General features: G+C 35.5%; 1 protein-coding gene across 1 annotated transcript in view; it reads right to left on the bottom strand.

The window, feature by feature from the left end:
- Positions 1-982: 982 nt before the first annotated feature.
- SLC30A9 (solute carrier family 30 member 9) overlaps positions 983-17924 on the bottom strand; it is a 36410-nt gene continuing 19468 nt past the window's right edge. Inside the window, exons 15-18 of the mRNA XM_071556568.1 lie at positions 17446-17611; positions 10417-10546; positions 7668-7781; positions 983-6204 (exon numbers count right to left, since the gene is read on the bottom strand). Coding sequence (XP_071412669.1) covers positions 6160-6204; positions 7668-7781; positions 10417-10546; positions 17446-17611 — 455 coding nt within the window. The 3' untranslated portion in view covers positions 983-6159. The remainder of the gene's footprint in view (positions 6205-7667; positions 7782-10416; positions 10547-17445; positions 17612-17924) is intronic.

Below are 17924 nucleotides of genomic sequence, written 5' to 3' on the forward strand. Positions count from 1 at the left end.
CCATACATGATCAGAATGTACCAAATTGAAATATAATTACAAAACAAGAAACATATGCAGGTAAGTATTTAAATGGCCACACCTCACAAATTAAAATTACTTACCCATACTAATACAGAGTAACCAAGATACAGAATGAAAAAGCCAATAAAGCAAGAAGGGGGTGGCAGGAGGGAGGGTGGTGAATTTGATTAAAAGACTTCATGGAAAAATAGATTTCAACTTTGAGACTGCCCTTTGAAAGTTCTACCACCAGTGAAAATCCTCCCTGTTGATTTTCAAATTTAATACAATTTTGGCAATAGCTTTAGGTATTTTTCAAATGCTTCTCACATTTAATTTAAAAAGAAACTTTAAAAATCCCCTTTATATTACATCATTTATACATCATTGCATTGTTTTTCTTCTGACTTCAGATTTGAAGCAGCTGATCACAACCTCAAAAGTTTTAAACATAGTCTAAATTACATTACAATAATCAAACTTATGGTAGAGTGTGGACCTGTATTCCACTACTTTAACAGACACCTTCTTCCCATAACAGCACTTTGAATGTTGGCAGTACAAAAATTTGACTGGGCTCACTGCTAGTGTAATGCTTACAGAAAAGTAACCAAGACCCTTTATTTTAATTGGTGGCTTTGACTTACATAGAAAAAAAATGTCCACAAGCACTAATGTAATACAGAACATTTTCTGCCTATCTATAATAATCTGCTACAGTATTTGTCTGTGGTATTTTTAAAAATATATTCTTTTCACATTACATTTTTAATGTTTTAACTACTTTTCAGAATGTTATTTATTTAGAAATCTTGCTTATCGACAGACATTTAAGCAACTTAAAAATGTGGGCTAATGTATTCACCAATGGTTACAGTCCACTGCAAGAATTCTGCAGACATTAGAACAGAGCACGTTTTTTTCCAAAACATGTTCAGTATAGCACTTCAATAATTTTCAGTCTGAAAGAGTTAATTCATTTTCTATTTAATTCACTCCAGCTCCCATTTCCACAATTAACATTACTTACCCTCCACCCACCAAACACATACCTCACCAACAAAGCTCCATTCTGAGATTACACCATTACACTTAGCAGTAAAACTTAAGTTTTCAGAGGACAAATACGTTTGTACCTACAAGGCTGAACACCATATTAGGACATAGTTAAACAGAGGCACTGATCTTCAGTATGTGAATAAAAAAAATATGAGTTTTCCTAGGGGTGGGAAGAAGGAATTACCCAACTATCAGAATATTGCTACAAGAAAGAGGATGACATACTACCTAGTTTTATGCATTATAATAAAATACCATTTCTTACTGGTTTTTTTTTCCTTTTCCAATCATCATTTCTCATTTCTGGATAAGTTTTTTAAATTGTGTTCATCTTTTCCTATTCCCAAGTGCTTAACATCTTGGGTCTTTTCCTTCCTTGTGTTCTTTTCATTTTACCACACACTTTGAGTTTATTTTCCTTTCCTTCAGCAAAGCCTGGCTAAGTACAGTTTCTATAGTCCTTAGAATCGTTTAGAGCTCCTGGCACATTTTATTTTCCTCAAAGGACATGCATTTCAAAATCCATTGTGTTTTGAAGCCTGGATTCCCATTTCCTTTTTTTTACGTCACAAATATTTATGTCTCACTAACAAAAAAGGAAAAATTATTTAAGGTACACAACCCTTCTATATAAAAAAAAATCTTCTTGGTACATCTCGATTTCTCATTTACATTATGCAGGTACACTGCAGGAGAGATGTTAGTGGCACCCTCTATACGGATCTAGAAATAAGAATGGAAGCAGCACAATACTTAAGCTAGAAGAAAAAAAGCACATTGCCATTTTATATTCACTTTTGCAAGCCTTTAGGAATGCACGGAAGTGCATGTTTTGTACAGGAATCAATATTTATCAATTGTTTTACCAAGCCAATATACCTTAAGAACATATGACAGTAAAAGGAAACACTTTGCTTTCAAATCTTAAATAATATCCTTCTGTGGTTTCTTCTGTAAGGAACACATCTAAACTTTAGAAAAAGGATTACTTCATTTAGATTTTTCAAATATAACCACACTTTCAATGCACAAAGGCCCAAAAACTCTTTGCATGATGCCTGTATTTGATGTACTCATTATTATTAGAGGTACTTCCATAATGTGTACTTTTTTTGTCTGTTACAGAAAACAGAAAAAGCAGCTGAAATCATAAAAAGGAGAACACAAAACTCCAATCAGTGTACAATCTAGACAAAACATACCTAAAAACCTTTCCTGTACTCTCCTATCAAAGAGGGGGCCGTAAAAGTCTCTTAATAAAAACTGAGACTGCAGATACAGCTGAGAAAACTACTCTGCCATGAATCAGAAAATTCTGTTTTGGCTAATATGGTTTGTAGCTTTTAAAACAGCAATCATTGTTATGAACTATAAATGATCAAGAAGGACATTACAAAATCGAGACCAAGAATAGAATTTAGCTCTGCTATTAAAAACATATGATGCTCATAATGGCTTGCTCTTCTAAAAGAGTCACTTTTAAAAAGCAATAAAATCTGTGTGAAAATTCAAGGACAGAAAAAGACAGCCTAAAAAAAGAAGATGAAGGATGGAAACTTGTCATTAAGAAATGTGTTCTCCTGTTCCATGAGCCCCCCCCACTGCTTCTAGCCTAGAACACAAAACAGCAAACAGTCCCTTTAACACAGTGGCCCACTGGAGTATTTACTGCTACCATATCCTTTACATGCTTTAGAAAGTGGAGGGGGAGAGGGAGACCACATCAAATACTGAATTCCAGCATATAAAGGAGGAAATTTAGACTTGAAATTCATTCCTGGGAGAAGATAATCACTTCAAAATCTTATCTTTTACAGAAAAAATAAATTCTATAGAAAAGCATACTATTAGCATCCAGCCAACTTGGACTTAAAATATATTATGATCATTCAGTATATTGGAACACGAAGACAATTTTTATAAAGACCTCAAGTTTTACAGAATTATGAGACATTGCACAGCATGTAAACAACCTTTCACAAAGCAGAGAGGGCAATATTATTTTGAACACAATTTGAAAATATAGAACTTGCGAGGCCAGTCTACAAAAATAAATTATTTTAAACCACCACACCTTTATTGAAAAAGTCCTAGATAATAACTTTATGGTTAGGTAAATCCCTACTGCTTTTGCCTAAAATCAATCCAAAAGAATCATTACATAATTGCATTTGTGACAAAGAAAAAATCCACTCCTCCACACTTTGTAAGTTTTCTTTAATTCTATAATGTAAATGTACTTGCTAATAATTTCCCCAAAAAACATTAAAACAAAAGTAAACTAAGTTCTGGACCCACATCACCTCAAGTTTCTGACGATAAATGCAGTTAAAGAAAAAAGCAGTAAAAATGTCAAATCTGTTAAAAGCAGTCTGCAAATTATAACATATAAATTAAAATGTAACAGCTTGGAATTACTTTGCCTTTCCAACCTGACAGGTTCCACCAATCAGCACTTTCATCCATCTGCACAGCATGTAAACTTACAAGGTACTGACAAAACCAATCTGCAATGCCTGTACATCACCATCCAGGTCACTTTAAAAAATGGAACTGGGTCCTCAAACTCTTTGACTGTAATGTACCCAAAAACATTCAAATTCTGGCTTCTTAAATTTAACATATTATGTTGCTATAATCCATAATGTAACTGGTAGACAAGGAACTGTATTCTATCTTGGAATACAAAAAAAAGGGGTTGGATGGGTATTCTTCTGTCTGAAATAAGGAAAATAGGATCAGAATTCAGATGAATTACATCTCTGATAAACAAAACACCCATTTCTATAGGCTTTTGGAGCAGATGTCCTATAAGAATGTAAACTCATGCCTCCTCTTGAAAACGATACAGGAACACTTTGCTATGGAGGTAACATTTACTAACCTTGCAGGGAAACCTGCAAGTGCATCTGACAGCATTCATCAGTAACTCCAGCACACAAGCCACTTAAATCACATTGGCTGTCTTCACTAACCTCCGCAGGAACAACATTTTCACAGTTTTACTTCTCTTCAGGTTTTTAAGATTTCTGGAATAACTGGCTTATTAACATGTTTATTCAAATTCAAAATTCATATAAATATTCTACGAAGAAGAAAACAGGTTATGCATTACCAGATTCCAGTACTCTTCATGAGTAAGAGTAATACCAGCAGAGTGCATACTGAGATGAGATGAATTTTACATGGCAGGACAAGAAGAAAAGTAAATATTTATAATGTGCAAAAATAAACCTTATTTGCTACAGAAGACTTCCAAATTACCTTTAAACTGCATTTCAAATCATCAGGTTTAAATATACTAACTAGTTTTACAATAAAAGAAAACCAGATAAAGAAGTCTTCTTTTGAATTAGCCGTAATAAGGTACTGTGCTATAAAGAAGCCACCTGTGAATTATGGACACGGGTACTGAAGAGATCCTTTCACCCACAATTACTGTATGGGAAATCCCATCTGTAACTTGGAATGTTTTTCTACTTAAAATGACCAGCATGCAAAGTGCTTTGCAGTTGCCAAAAAGGCATGCTATTTTAAATTCTCATAATTCACTGGTAAGTGACATTTAGTATGAAAAAAACATTCTAAAAAGCTTTTAGTCAAATCTGGACATATTGGTCTTCACAATTATCTGCTGCAATGTTTATAATTTAATCTTAAATTGATTTTTGAAGACTTGTGTTTCATATCAGCATTTCTTCTTTCAGCAAGTCAGTTATTATTCAGCAACTGAATTACTAGGATGGTCTTATTTACTACCTCTCACCCATAAGCAAATCTTATATTACGTTAAAGTGCATAAAGAATTTGCCTGTGTCATTTATATACAGTCATTCCACTTATATTTCAACTTGCGTGCTCAGTACTCATGGCCTTATTAACAAAGACTGGGTCTCAAAGAACCTGGTACAACTTGGGTACCTACTGCAGAAAGCCTTGAGGCCAATTATATATAATGCCAGAATTTCACATTTCAAAGTAATAAACTAAGCACTTATCTCAGTATCGTTGAGGACCACTGGTAGAATAACCTTACTTTCCCAAACAAGTACAGTCAACTTTTAAAAAACACAGACTAAGGTGGTTTTGATTTCAGATAACAAATAATATCTAGAGGTAAATAAATTAAAAATACAATGTATTCATTTGTTTAATTATAAATAGTTCATTTTTTACTATTGTATATTCCAACTACATCTCTCGCATCTTCTAGGAAAGACCATATCTGGCAAGAGAGCCTATTAAAATATAAAGAGCCAAAAATGCCAAGTAACTTTTAATAAGCACTACCATAAATATCTCCCAGATTACATCTGAAGATACTTACAAATAAGAAAATAGGTGTCAAAGTAGGGAAAAAAGAGTAAAACCTAAAAAGAGGAAGTGCATCGAAATTCGTACACAGTAATTTTTCACAGTAACTTAATATACTCTGGCTAAACCCATATGGCTGGCTCCACTGAGGTGAAAAACCTTATTTTTCTGAAGTGCAGTTGGTAATCTTGGTAATCATAATGGTGGCAAAAAGCAGATTTCCAGATCATGGTACTTGAGAGAAGGACAGTGCCTGTTTGAAAGAATTTATCTCATAGAAAAGAAAAACTGTGAAACAATTGTAGAATTTAAATATTACAATTAGTTTGAGGTTGGCAGGTTCCACTGGAACAAACTCTTTCTAGCTAATCTTAATATCTCCCAAGAACCTTTAATGATATCTTGAAAGAAACTAAAGAAGTGCAAACTGACTGCAGCAAAGGGACACAAACGGAAAAACTAAGTGTGTTGTGTAGTTTCAGGCAGCTGTATTTGCCTAACTAAACGTCCAGTCTTAACTTCTGGATCACAGTAAATATCTCAGACAGACCCTCCTGTGGAATTTAACTCAAGTAGCTTTTTAAAACTGATTTTGACATGGAAATTTCTGTCTGCTAGTCTAGCATTCTTCCAGAAACAGAAGCAATGCTAACAGTCCAGGAAGCCTACAGCAAAACTAAGCAAGGTACGGCGCTGAGGTCACTGCAATTTCAGAAGCTTTTCAGCCCTTTATGTGACTTCTTTCCAAAAGAGTAGCAACCTGAAGATTTCTCCTGTTCAAGTCTATAGTATCTCCAAATCCACGTGACGAACATCAGGATTTCGTTGCTGAAATAAAATTTTAAAAAAAGTATTAAAAATAGTTACATTTTTGCACATATTACACCAATAATATATTTCGGGCATGATGTTCAGAACCGGATAACAAATCCCTTCTTTGGGTAACAGGAACTATTTTAAAATGAAGATGACCTTCAACAACCATTGCCCGTACTATAAGCCTTTTTTTGAAGGCTAAGTCATATTTTTATTTGGCAAATATTTTACAGCATCACAGATAAGTTAGTTTTTATGCTTTATGACATATGAAGCAGCTCTTGATTTTAAAAAAGCAGTTAGTTTTTACAGAAAAGTGTCCAAATAAACATATATATATATATACATATCTCACTTCCTTAATGTTTTAACAGATACTTTCCTGAATAACAGGTGATATTGCTAAAATAATTGTTCTTTGCCACTAAAGCTATTTTTATAGTTTTAAAATACTGTTTCTATTAAGAAATATGCATTTTCTGATACTGTAGAAATATGTTATCATCATTATGCGGATTGTATAATCCATGAGAAAGTCACTGACTTCAAAGTCATCCAGCATGTGAACCTGACTGGAGTATTTAGCAAAGCATATTCAACACCAGCACAATGACTGAAATCCCTACCTATACCAAAAACAACAGTTTTCATGCTTGTATAATAATTAGTCATGATCCTACTCCTCAAGAACCACAAAGAACTGATTCTGCTGGTGCAATTAAATTCAAAAATAATATTTTCATTTTTAAACAGCACAACCCTAGGGACAGAAACTAAAACTAGAATATTTATCAAATATAATAAGCAAGGACAAACATGCTCTGGAGAGGTGTCTCAAGGCCAGAAAAAGCAGTCATGGCAGGACTATTTGTCTGGTAGTCAGTATACTTGTAGTTCTGAATTCATGCCAGAAAGCTGATTGACAGCCACAACATACTTGTAACATAAAAAATGGAAAAAATCCTTTGCTGCATCAGCCAAAGGATATTTAAATTGAAGAATGAAAAAAAAAGTAATTATAAGGAAGTTAAGAGACTTGTAAAATAAGTAAATACTGCACTGCTTCAACAAAAGCAAAAGATGTTAACACTCCCACCACACAGATACATTCGATTAAATGCTAAGCACCAGATTAAAAAAGAAATTGAAATTTGCTTTTTTGCAGCCAAAACAGAATTCAACAGGCTATTGACATTTTGAGAATACAGTAACAAAGACGCAATCGGGTCTATTTAATGAAAATATTTTTCCATGTTGGCATGAAATGGAACAAAATACACAACAAGTGGATCAGTGGCAAAGTGAGGGTTTGCTGGTGGTCAGAACTTAGTTAATAATATTATAGGAACAAAGTCTGCATTAGGAATATCAACACCTTCCCTCTCTCATATTTACAAATGAAATTCCAAAAAAGTAGATGCAATGATATTGTTTAAAATATAACACAGAAATAAGCACTCCCTATCAAATTTCACCTTCAGGTCCTTTTCAAGTCTGTCTACTTCAGCTCCCAGCGTGTCAATTATATTCTCACCATGCTTAAGCATGAAGGCTTCTAATTCTTCAAGGGTTTTTACTTGCTGAATTTCCTAGGAAGAAATTAAATGTAAAAGATTGAGATGAGAAAAAGAAAATAAAGGAATAACACTCCAGAGGATCTTGACATATTTCAATAGGAGGGAAAAAACCCAACTAAAAAAAACACTTCAGATTTTGCCACTTCCTTTCAAAATATCATCTGTTCTTATGTCTCAAAGACACAGAAGAGTACCATCTATTCAATAAAAACAGCTGGCTCTACTAATACACCTGCATTTTATATAAATCCTTCTTATATCTTTAATCTATTGCCTCCTTAACTTTCCAAATAAATTTAGAGAATTTCATTCATTTTCTAGACGTTTCTGGGGTATTCATTGCTCACAGCAAGGCAGAGCAAGGTACCCCTGTGTTATTCTTTCCCATTTTCATACATTCTTGCTATTCCATTACACTACAGACTCTGGGCATCACATAATCAACTCGTCTGAAAATCAAAAAGGATTACTACAAATGCTGCTGTTAGTACAGCTCCTCTATAATATCAAAAACTTGAAGATACTTGACAGGAACTCAGACTAGGAGACTCACAGCATATGAAACTGAAGGAACGAAGTTAAGGAAGACAGGATATTATACTACACCCTCCAAAAAAACACAGACATCACCAGCATCAAAACAGATATTACAGTATTGCCACAGAATCATATAATGGTTTGAGGTGGAAGGACCTTAAAGATCATCTAGTTGCATCCCTGCTGCCATGGGCAGGAACACCTTCCACTACACCAGGTTGCTCAAGGCCCCATTCAATCTGGCCTTAAGCACTTCCAGTGATGGGGCATCCGCAACTTCTCCAGGCAGCCTGCTCCACTGTTTCACCACTCTCACAGTAAAGAAATTCTTCTTATATCTAATTTAAATCTATCATAGCTTGATATGAGCCATGAGCTTTCCTTAGAAATCTCACCCTAGGCTGGCCCTGTAGTATCTCAGCCATAGTTTAGGCAATACAGCTGCAGTATGTTTAGGATAAATAGTTTGTTGCAAACAGACACATTAACTGCTAAATAGATGATAGTTCTTCTTGTGTGTACAATTACAACACAACACCAATTTTTTCCCCCTACCCACTACTCTAAAAGCAAAGAGGAATAACATAACTGAGCAAGCTTAAAAGATATCTCGACCACAACAACCAACAACTACAATCACATCAAGTCTAACAAGAAAAAGAAATGAGATAATCTGAATGACAGTATTTCAACCAATATTTTAAAACTGTAGAAGAATAATGTTGACAGCAATGCTAGTTGAATGGGCTAGTTATTCGAACAAGTGCAGATCAAACAGCAAGCATGACATCTGCCTTTCTGACTTCAGAGGGCAGAGTCCTACTGAAAGCAGCAATCCTTCAACAAGGGTTTCATAGCTGACACAAAGTTACTACATGAAATTACAATGACCTGTGTAAGAAACAGTTGCCAAACTAGAAACACTCGGAAAGATCTTTCCCAACAATACTAGAACAGGAAGAACTAGTGAAGGTTGTATGTAATCGTGAAAGGGAATAGCAGGTAAAGAACAGGAGCTAACAAAGACTTTGAAAAGACTAGCTGACTAAACAATGGCAACAGCAAAGCAACTGGCAATAGAAAACCAAGCAAACCTGCAGTGCCTCAGTGGTCTAAAGCTCTTCTTCTCAAAAAATACATTAAATTGAAATCCAATATATGAATAGATCAGATATTGCACTATATATACATACAATACATCCTTATTTTGACATGAACATGTTTTAAAAACTTGGATATTAACTAATGGTTTAAAAAATTGCAGTGAAAAATTTAAAGGTAAACTCAGGTAACTTTTAAGTTGGGTCGAACAGATATAAAATGCAGACACTTGACATCTACATTTCATTTTGAAAGGGTAGCTGAGAAAGAAATCTTGTAGGTACACAAGCAAACATATATTAGGAAGGTATCAGTGAAAACTGGTAAGCAGGCAAAACATTTTGCTCACAACTCCTTTTAATTTAGATAAATTATTATTTACTTCACAGTTCACAGCTTTGCCATATAAATACAGCTGAGAGCAGTTTTCCATCTCTGTATTAAAAAGAGGGATTAAGAAAAGCTACTCTGAACTACACTGAGAGACTGACACTTACTTAAAGATGATTAATTGTTAAACATCATCAAAATGCTAAATCATGTAAGCAATCTATATTCAAGCTAAGTCTGAAAGACCAGACCTGTAAACCCTAACAGTGCATCATCAACAGCCAAGGCAAATGGCTTTGCCAAAAAACCAAGGTTTATTTGCAGGTAACAGGCTTTCTAGTTTTAACTGTAGATCTTTTAATTCAATAAAAAAATTTATTGGAAAAATTATATTCTCTTTTTTTTTTTTACAAGTCTGCATTTTCTAACAAATAATGAATTAAAAAAAATCTGACCCTCTCCTACCCGGCCCTACTCAGCCCAAAAAAGGTGCTGTAGCAGCAGCAGATTCCATGCACAGACATTTAAAAAACTAACACAAAGTAAGAACATCTGCAACTCTTCAAAATAAAAAAGTGACCTATATCTCACCTACTTGAAAATCTTGGATTTAGAGATACTTGAAATTGGAAGTAAGCATCAAATACTGGACTTACAAAATAGTTTTTTTAAAACATACTTGTAGCAGCTGTTCAATGTCTTGTTTTTCCAGGTAAGACCGCGTAACAACACGTCCATCAAAGTCTACTTCTGCCTTGAATCTTACTTTACTCATTCCCATGTCTGTGGCTTTAACATCATGAATTGCTCTGAAACACATAATTTTTTAAATAAAATGTAAAACAATATAAACCAAACCACAAGCTAGTTTGACTTCTGATGTTAACAATATTGTCACAGGAAAATGATCCTGTAATTTTAAAAGGCCCCTGTCTTTGAAAATATATCCTTGTTTTGCCACCACATATTTCCATTAAATACTGATTTACATTTAACTGGTAAAATGTACCAATTCCACAGGTTTCTGCAACACCAACACATCTATAAATGGATCACTGCAATATAACACAGAGTACAAGAAGCATCACAGACTGAGAACTAGACTAACAGTATGTTTTTAAAAAAACCCAAATCCTACAACTAAAAATGTGAGAACTTCCCTATTCTCTGTTAAAAGTTTAAGTTCAACTTACTTGCTACTGCACAGAGTTTTTGTGTGTACACATGACACTATGTAACCATGTTTAGTACCCTCAATTCTGAGATAAGGAACAATAATGTATTGTTAATTACTGAACCATTGAAATTATAGAAGTGTCCCTTCCTGCAGTTGGTAAAGGCAGGACCTTTTGAAAAAAATTTCAAAGATACATTTGATATAAGAAAAAGTTATGGATATTGTGTTTGGAATTAATTTTTGATTGTAGTGAATTGTTGATCATGACTTAACAAAATACACCCATCTGTAAATGCTGAAATTGTATATTTATTTAAAGGTTCCTAAAAATACTAAAATATGAATGCTGTAACATGTTTGTATTATGGTCCTTTGAAAAATTCTGGTTTTCTATAGCAAAGTTTTGTTCCAGCTTCTTAGATAAACTCAGTGATGTGTGAATATAGGTAGTAAACAAAAACCTCCATATTTTTCAGGGATAAGAAGGAAACTCAAGACCAAGATATATTGTGATACATTTGAACAGCGAAATAAACATAAAATAAAATACTCATTTTTTTTCTAATTAGATTGACAAAAACTTTTTTCTTTAAAGCTAAGAGAATTTAAAACTGCCGCTGCAGAGTAAGTGACTAAAAGGTGACTAAAATAAGGTATATAAATCACACAAGTTTCAGATTTTTGACATGTTTGTCTCTGACATGTCCAAAACAAAGTAAGTATAAAATATTCCAGAGACTTTCAGTTTTATTAGCAAAAAAATTGCAATCTTGACAATTTGTTCAATTCTAACACAAAATTTGAAGTGAACTGCATTGATGAATCTGAAGTACCAAACTTAACCTCCGTTCATTTTGCTGAGTTGTGCAATTTCACAGAATCCTTAACATTAGCATGCCCTTGCCTTAAACAAATTTACTCCTTCCAACTAGAAATGTTTCTTTTCATCTGAATGTTTATAAATCAGAACTAATTTCACAGTTGGTGCAGGAAGAAAGAAGGCATGTGTCTTGCAAGGTGCCTGCTAGAATGAACTGATGAGAAAAAACAAGAGAGAAGAAATTTTAAGATGAAGAACCACAGGAAATTTTTATGGAATACTCTTGCAATACTCAGGGTAAAGGAGAGGAAAGCACACTAAAAAACATCATGAACTAAATATACAGACACCAAAAAACAGATCTTCGTAAATATTTAAGCAGATCAAAAAAACCTATCAGCTTCCTGATAACAATATAGACTTTCCAGCTCCATTCAAATTTACACAGCTATTCTGTGGAAAGGTACCAAATCAAAATAGTATTGCCTGGAGTAACCTAGCTGGCATCAAACTACCTCATCACAAAGACAGTATTTAAGATAACAGATGTGGTTACTGAATAGAAATTGAAGCCATGTGATTCAAAAACATTGAAGACATATCAAGTGCCTTCAAGAGCTAAGCAAGAGGATAACAAGTGGTATTTGATATTCTCATTAAGCAGTAACCTGGTAAAATGCAGTGAAATGACACATATTCTGCTACAGTGAAGGGAAAAAGTCTACTGCATATAATCTGTCCAAGAAAGGCAAGACTGAGTCAAGAGGAGAAAAATCAGTAATCATTCAAAAATACAAATGTGTATGCTGAAACTTAAGCTAGAAAGCTTGCTTATGGAAGCTTCTGGGAGGTTAGTAGACAGCATCAACTTAAACTAGGGAAAAAAATCAAGTTTCACATTAAAGAAAACTTTGTCAGAGAACATCAAGTTACTGGGTTTGAGCAATCAGTTGTAACATTGTTTTTCCTCCTAATTCAGAGTGACAGATTTTCCACTGTAACAGCAAGAGCTGTTAAAAGGAATTAAAATTAAAGATGAAACCACAAATAATAGTTTATGCCTAGAAATCTGTGATTACATTGCATAAAAACAGAATCAGGACAGTCCGTACAACATCACATATTTTATTTCACAGTTCTGAAAGGCTGATCTCCCACACTCCAGGTTAAGTTGAACACAAGAAAGATTTATGCACAAAAGGTGTGAATGAGACTTAAGAATGGAATGTTTGTATATCAAAAATAAAATAACATCATCTTCCAGATCAGAACAACTCTGAAAGCCCATTCTGGATCACAACTTAGATATGTGCTATAACTAGAAAAAAAAAAAAAAGAAAAATGAAAAGGGAAATAAATAGCCATGAGCCTAAAAGAGAAATTATGAAGTCCAACAAACTGATAGACAAAACATAATAAAAAGTCATTGAAAGCAATACAAACCAACTGTTTTTAAGAGACTGGAAATTCATGTGACGAATGGCATACAGAAACGGGCAACTGTGCAGCTACCACGTGAGCTCTGGGAGATGGTTTACAGAATCACAGATTATGCCAAATTGGAAGGGACCCACAAGGATCATCAAGTCCATTTCCTGGGCCTGCATAGGACCATCCCCAAGAGCTCATACCACATACCTGAGAGTATCATCCCAACATTTCTTAAACTCCACCAGGCTTGGTGCTGAGATCACTGCCCTGGGGAGCCTCTTCAAGTGCCAAACCACCCTCTGGGTGAAGAACCTTTTTCTAATATGCAACCCAAACCTCCCCTGACAACTTCAGGCCATTTCTTCAGGTCCTGTCACTGGTCACCAGAGAGAAGAGATCAGTGCCTGCCCCTCCTCTTCCCCTCATAAGGAAGTTGTGGACTGCAATGAGGTCTCCTCTCAGTCTCTTCTCCAGGCTGAACAGACCAAGTGACCTCAAACCCTCCTCATAAGGCCTCCCCTCAAGATCCTTCAGCATCTTTGTAGCCCTCTCTAAAAGCTTAGTATCTATGTTGCAGTGCCCAAAACTGCACACAATATCAAGGAGAGGCCACACCAGTGCAGAGCAGAGCAGGACAATCCCCTTCCTTGACTGGCTGGCGATGCTGTGCCTGATGCTCCCCAGGACACGGTTGGCCCTCCTGGCTGCCAAGGCACTGCTGATTCATATTCAACTTGCCATTGACCAGGACCCTCAGGTCAATTTCCATGGCACTGCTTTCCAGCATCTCATTCTCTAGTCTGTCTGTACATCCAGGGTTGTCCCATCCAGGTGCAGAATCCAGCACTTCCTCTTGTTTACCTTCATATGGTTGGTGATTGCCCAGATCTCTAATTTGTTGAGGTGTCTCTGCGTGGCCTCCCTACCTTTGAGGAAGTCAACAGCACCTCCCAGAACTGCATCCAAGTCATTTATGAAGATGTTGAAGAGCACAGGGCCCAAGATGGAGCCCTGTGGAACCGCGCGAGTGACAGGTCACCAGCCTGAAGTCACCCCACTCACTATTATCCTCTGTGCTTGACCCATGAGCCAATTACTCACCCACCCCATGATGTGTTTATCCAGCTATGGTGGACAGGTTGTCCAGAAGGATCCTGTGAGAGACAGTACTGAAAACTTTACTAAAACCCAAAAAGATTATAACAACTGGCTTCCCTTGATCAAGTAGGTGGACTACCTTCTCATAGAAGGAAATCAGCATGGATAAGCAGGACTTTTCTCTCATGAAGCCATGCTGACTCTGACCAATGACTGCATTGTTTTTCAGTACTTCCCAGACTGATCTTCTCCATAACTGTACCAGGCACTGAAGTAAGACTGGCAAGCCTGCAGTTATCACAACCCCTCTTCTTGCCCTTCTTGAAAATTAGGACAATGTTCACCAGCTTCCAGTCAGCTAGGACTTCTCTGGATTCCTAAGAATGCTCAAAAAATCATCAAGAGAGGTTGTGCAATGACATCAGCCCACTTTTTGAGGATACTCGGATGAATCCCATCAGGCCCCGTAGATCTACAGGGATCCAGCTGGAGCAGCAAATCCTGCACAATTTCAGTTGGGAGTTGATCATTCTCACAGTCATGGTCCTCCAGCTCTGGGCACTGAAACTCTCTTGGTCCATCATCCATGTTGAAGACAGAGGCAAAGAAAGCGTCAAAGACCTCTGACTTGTCCCTGTCCCTGTTTGTAAGGTGACCATCCTCCTCCTATAACAGGCCAGTGATATTTCTATACTGCCTATTGTCATTAATGTATTCTAAAAAACTCTTTATTGTCTTCCACATTTCTGGCCAGCTTCAACTACAGCTGAACTTTGACTGCACAGATTTTCTCTCTACAACACAACCTGACAACTGAAGGAAAAATAGTGACAAAGGTGGGGAGAAGCATTATATGTTAACAACATTAATCCTGGTCATTAAGGTTTTAGGGAATGCAGGTCTTGTCACAAAATCCTGTAAAAAAAAATTTAAAAATTAAGATTTGGTTGAAAAAAATACCAGCATCTCAGAGATTATTTTAGTAATACAGCAGTTAATATTGTCAGATAAATCAAAGAGTTTATAATCACAATGTTCACTAGAATGCTAGGTTAAGTGCTGGTGATGCTGATGGGGGCTGGAGGAAGTAAATATCAGAGCCCCTGGATCCTTTGGTCAACTTGGATCTTAGATCCCTTCTGACAAATATTAAATATATTCCCCTAATATATTCCCCTTCCTGTTTGGCAAAATGTATCTGAAAATAAACATTACAAACCCTGCCTGGAAGAAGAACATGGGAGGACGATCCTGGAAAGCAGCAATTGCAAAATGCATTGCATTGAGAACTCAAGAGTTTGCTGGCTGAAAACCCTGAAAGGCTGAAATAAAATGAGCAAGTAATAGTCGCATCTTTAAAAATACTAAAGCAGACCAGTATTCAGGAGCTTTTTCTTTTATATTTGGTGTTAGTAGGATATGTAAGAGTATGGTATGCTGCTAAACAGCTTCATTTAATAAAATGGGAGAGTCTGAATGTTCAAGAAAATGATGACACTCTTATGAGTCCAAAGCTTATGTTGATGTAAATGTACAAGTTGCCTTTTGAAGAAATACTTGATGTTAAAAGACTTCCTCATTTCACAGGAAAAAGCTGAAAACAAACAAACCTAAAAACGTCACTAATCGAAGGCTGGAATAAGAAATAAAAAGTTAGAGCATCTTTTTCCCTAAATTTTACTTAGTAACAAGCAAGGGTAGTGTAAGTTCACATCATAGAGAACTCTAGATCAAGACCACATGTTTTATTAGAAGATGTAAGTTAACTAACATAAAGATACTAGGCTTGTTATATGAACTTGGTCAAAGACAGTTGGCACTGAAAGAAATCAAAGCTGGTAACGTAATGGATCTAAGAAAGACAAAGTGCATACAGAAGGTATGAGAAGTACCTAAACATGTTTCAGCTTCTAAGCTCAAGAAAAGAACATGCAGTTTCTCGTGAAGTTTTAATTTCTTTTATTTTTCATGCTTTTCTAAGGTACTTGTTTAAAAAAAAAAGCCTACAGCAAGAAGGAGATGAACTGGTCTGTTTTGCTGAGAAGTTAAAGCCACCTACAAGATGGAATACAATATAAAATGGTGCCTGGCCTAGAAGAAATTTTATTACTTCAGCTTGAGACAAGCAAAAGCCTCCTATGCACTTTGGAAAGAAGAACTACAGAAGTAACATGCAAATAATCATGTGAACTCACCTACTCTAACCAAGCACCACTGACAAATGCTTCTCCATTCAGTCTAATGCAGGGTCACCACAAATACTTTAAAAGAATTTAGTTATTGACAAATGAAAATTTTAACACAATTCTAGTTCCAAATAGGAATCTTGTTTAGTTTCTGGAATGAAGGGCATGTTGTCCAGACCTCTCGCTTGCCAGTGAGATGATGCAGTACTTTGTTTCTTTCTGGTATTAAGTAATGGGCTTGGGGTTTTTTCCTCCACACCTCAGAAACAACTACAAATAAAAAAAGCACTAAAATACTTCAGCTGATTTATACAGTAATATACTCCTGAACGAAGATTAAAAAGAAAACAAAAAGGGGTTTGCTTCTAAATCAAGGTTGGTAGGGTTAAAGCTAAAACAGCTCCCTGAAAAGCACTGAAGCCAGATTTCAGAATTACAATGAGCTGTAACTTTACTAAAAATTGTAGAATTGCAAAGAAAGAGAAATTAGCATTGAGTTAATTTTTTAAGCATCTAATATGCAGAATCTATTACATCATAATACCACTGCAGCAATTCCTGCCAATTGCTACAGATTTCCAGACACTGAATATTAACAGTAACAGAATTTAAATATTTCAGTGCTAATAAACTATAAAAGCAACACAACAGTATCATTTAAGTGTTTGCATTTCATGCATTTGAAAACAGTTTTCAATTTCTGATGACTTTCTCATTAAATCACTGTCAGTTCCTGTATTTAATGTAACTCTTAAAACGTATCTGCAAGATTATTTCAGCTGTGGAATATCCAAGAGGTATGAGTATTCATTTACTGAAAGTTTTAGCATGGAAATAGAAGTTGGCAGTAATATTCTGAAATCTCAGTACAGAAGAATCCACACTCAAAATAATCTCATCAGACTTTTCTCATTTAAAGTGCTTGAACTACTTTTTCCAAATGTTCTTTTCTTGCTTTTTGTAGCTCAGTAGAGATCGAGCTGTCAAGATTCTTACCTCACTACAGCATCACTTTCCAGTAACTCAGTGAGTCGCTGCAGTTGTTCAGGTTCAATGGATCGTCCCAGCAGGGCTTCAGTGTTAGTGTAGATTAGAAATGCTGACACAGTTCCTAACAAAGTTCCAACACCAAGAGACCCCACACTGTCATAATATGGGTTTCCTAAACAAGATATGTCATATTAGTTTCACAGACCATTTCTGAAACATAGCAAAGAATTCCAATTTCACATGAAAAGAGGACACAATTTTGAGGGACTCTTTGGTTTTTGCTTTTTAGTGTGATTTTTTATTAGTTGGTGAGGTTTTTCTGGGTTTTTTTGGTTGGTTGGACAGTTTTTGAGTTTTTTTTTAATTCAGTGGCAATTCTTTCCTACTGAGGAAGAAGATGAAGGTGAAAAAAACCAAGTTATCTTAAGATAAAATCTTAAGTCCCTCCTGTCTCCCTGCAGGACTAATAAAGGAGTAAATTCTCA

Source organism: Pithys albifrons, chromosome 5 (genome assembly GCF_047495875.1).
Source record: "Pithys albifrons albifrons isolate INPA30051 chromosome 5, PitAlb_v1, whole genome shotgun sequence".
NCBI lineage: Eukaryota > Metazoa > Chordata > Aves > Passeriformes > Thamnophilidae > Pithys > Pithys albifrons.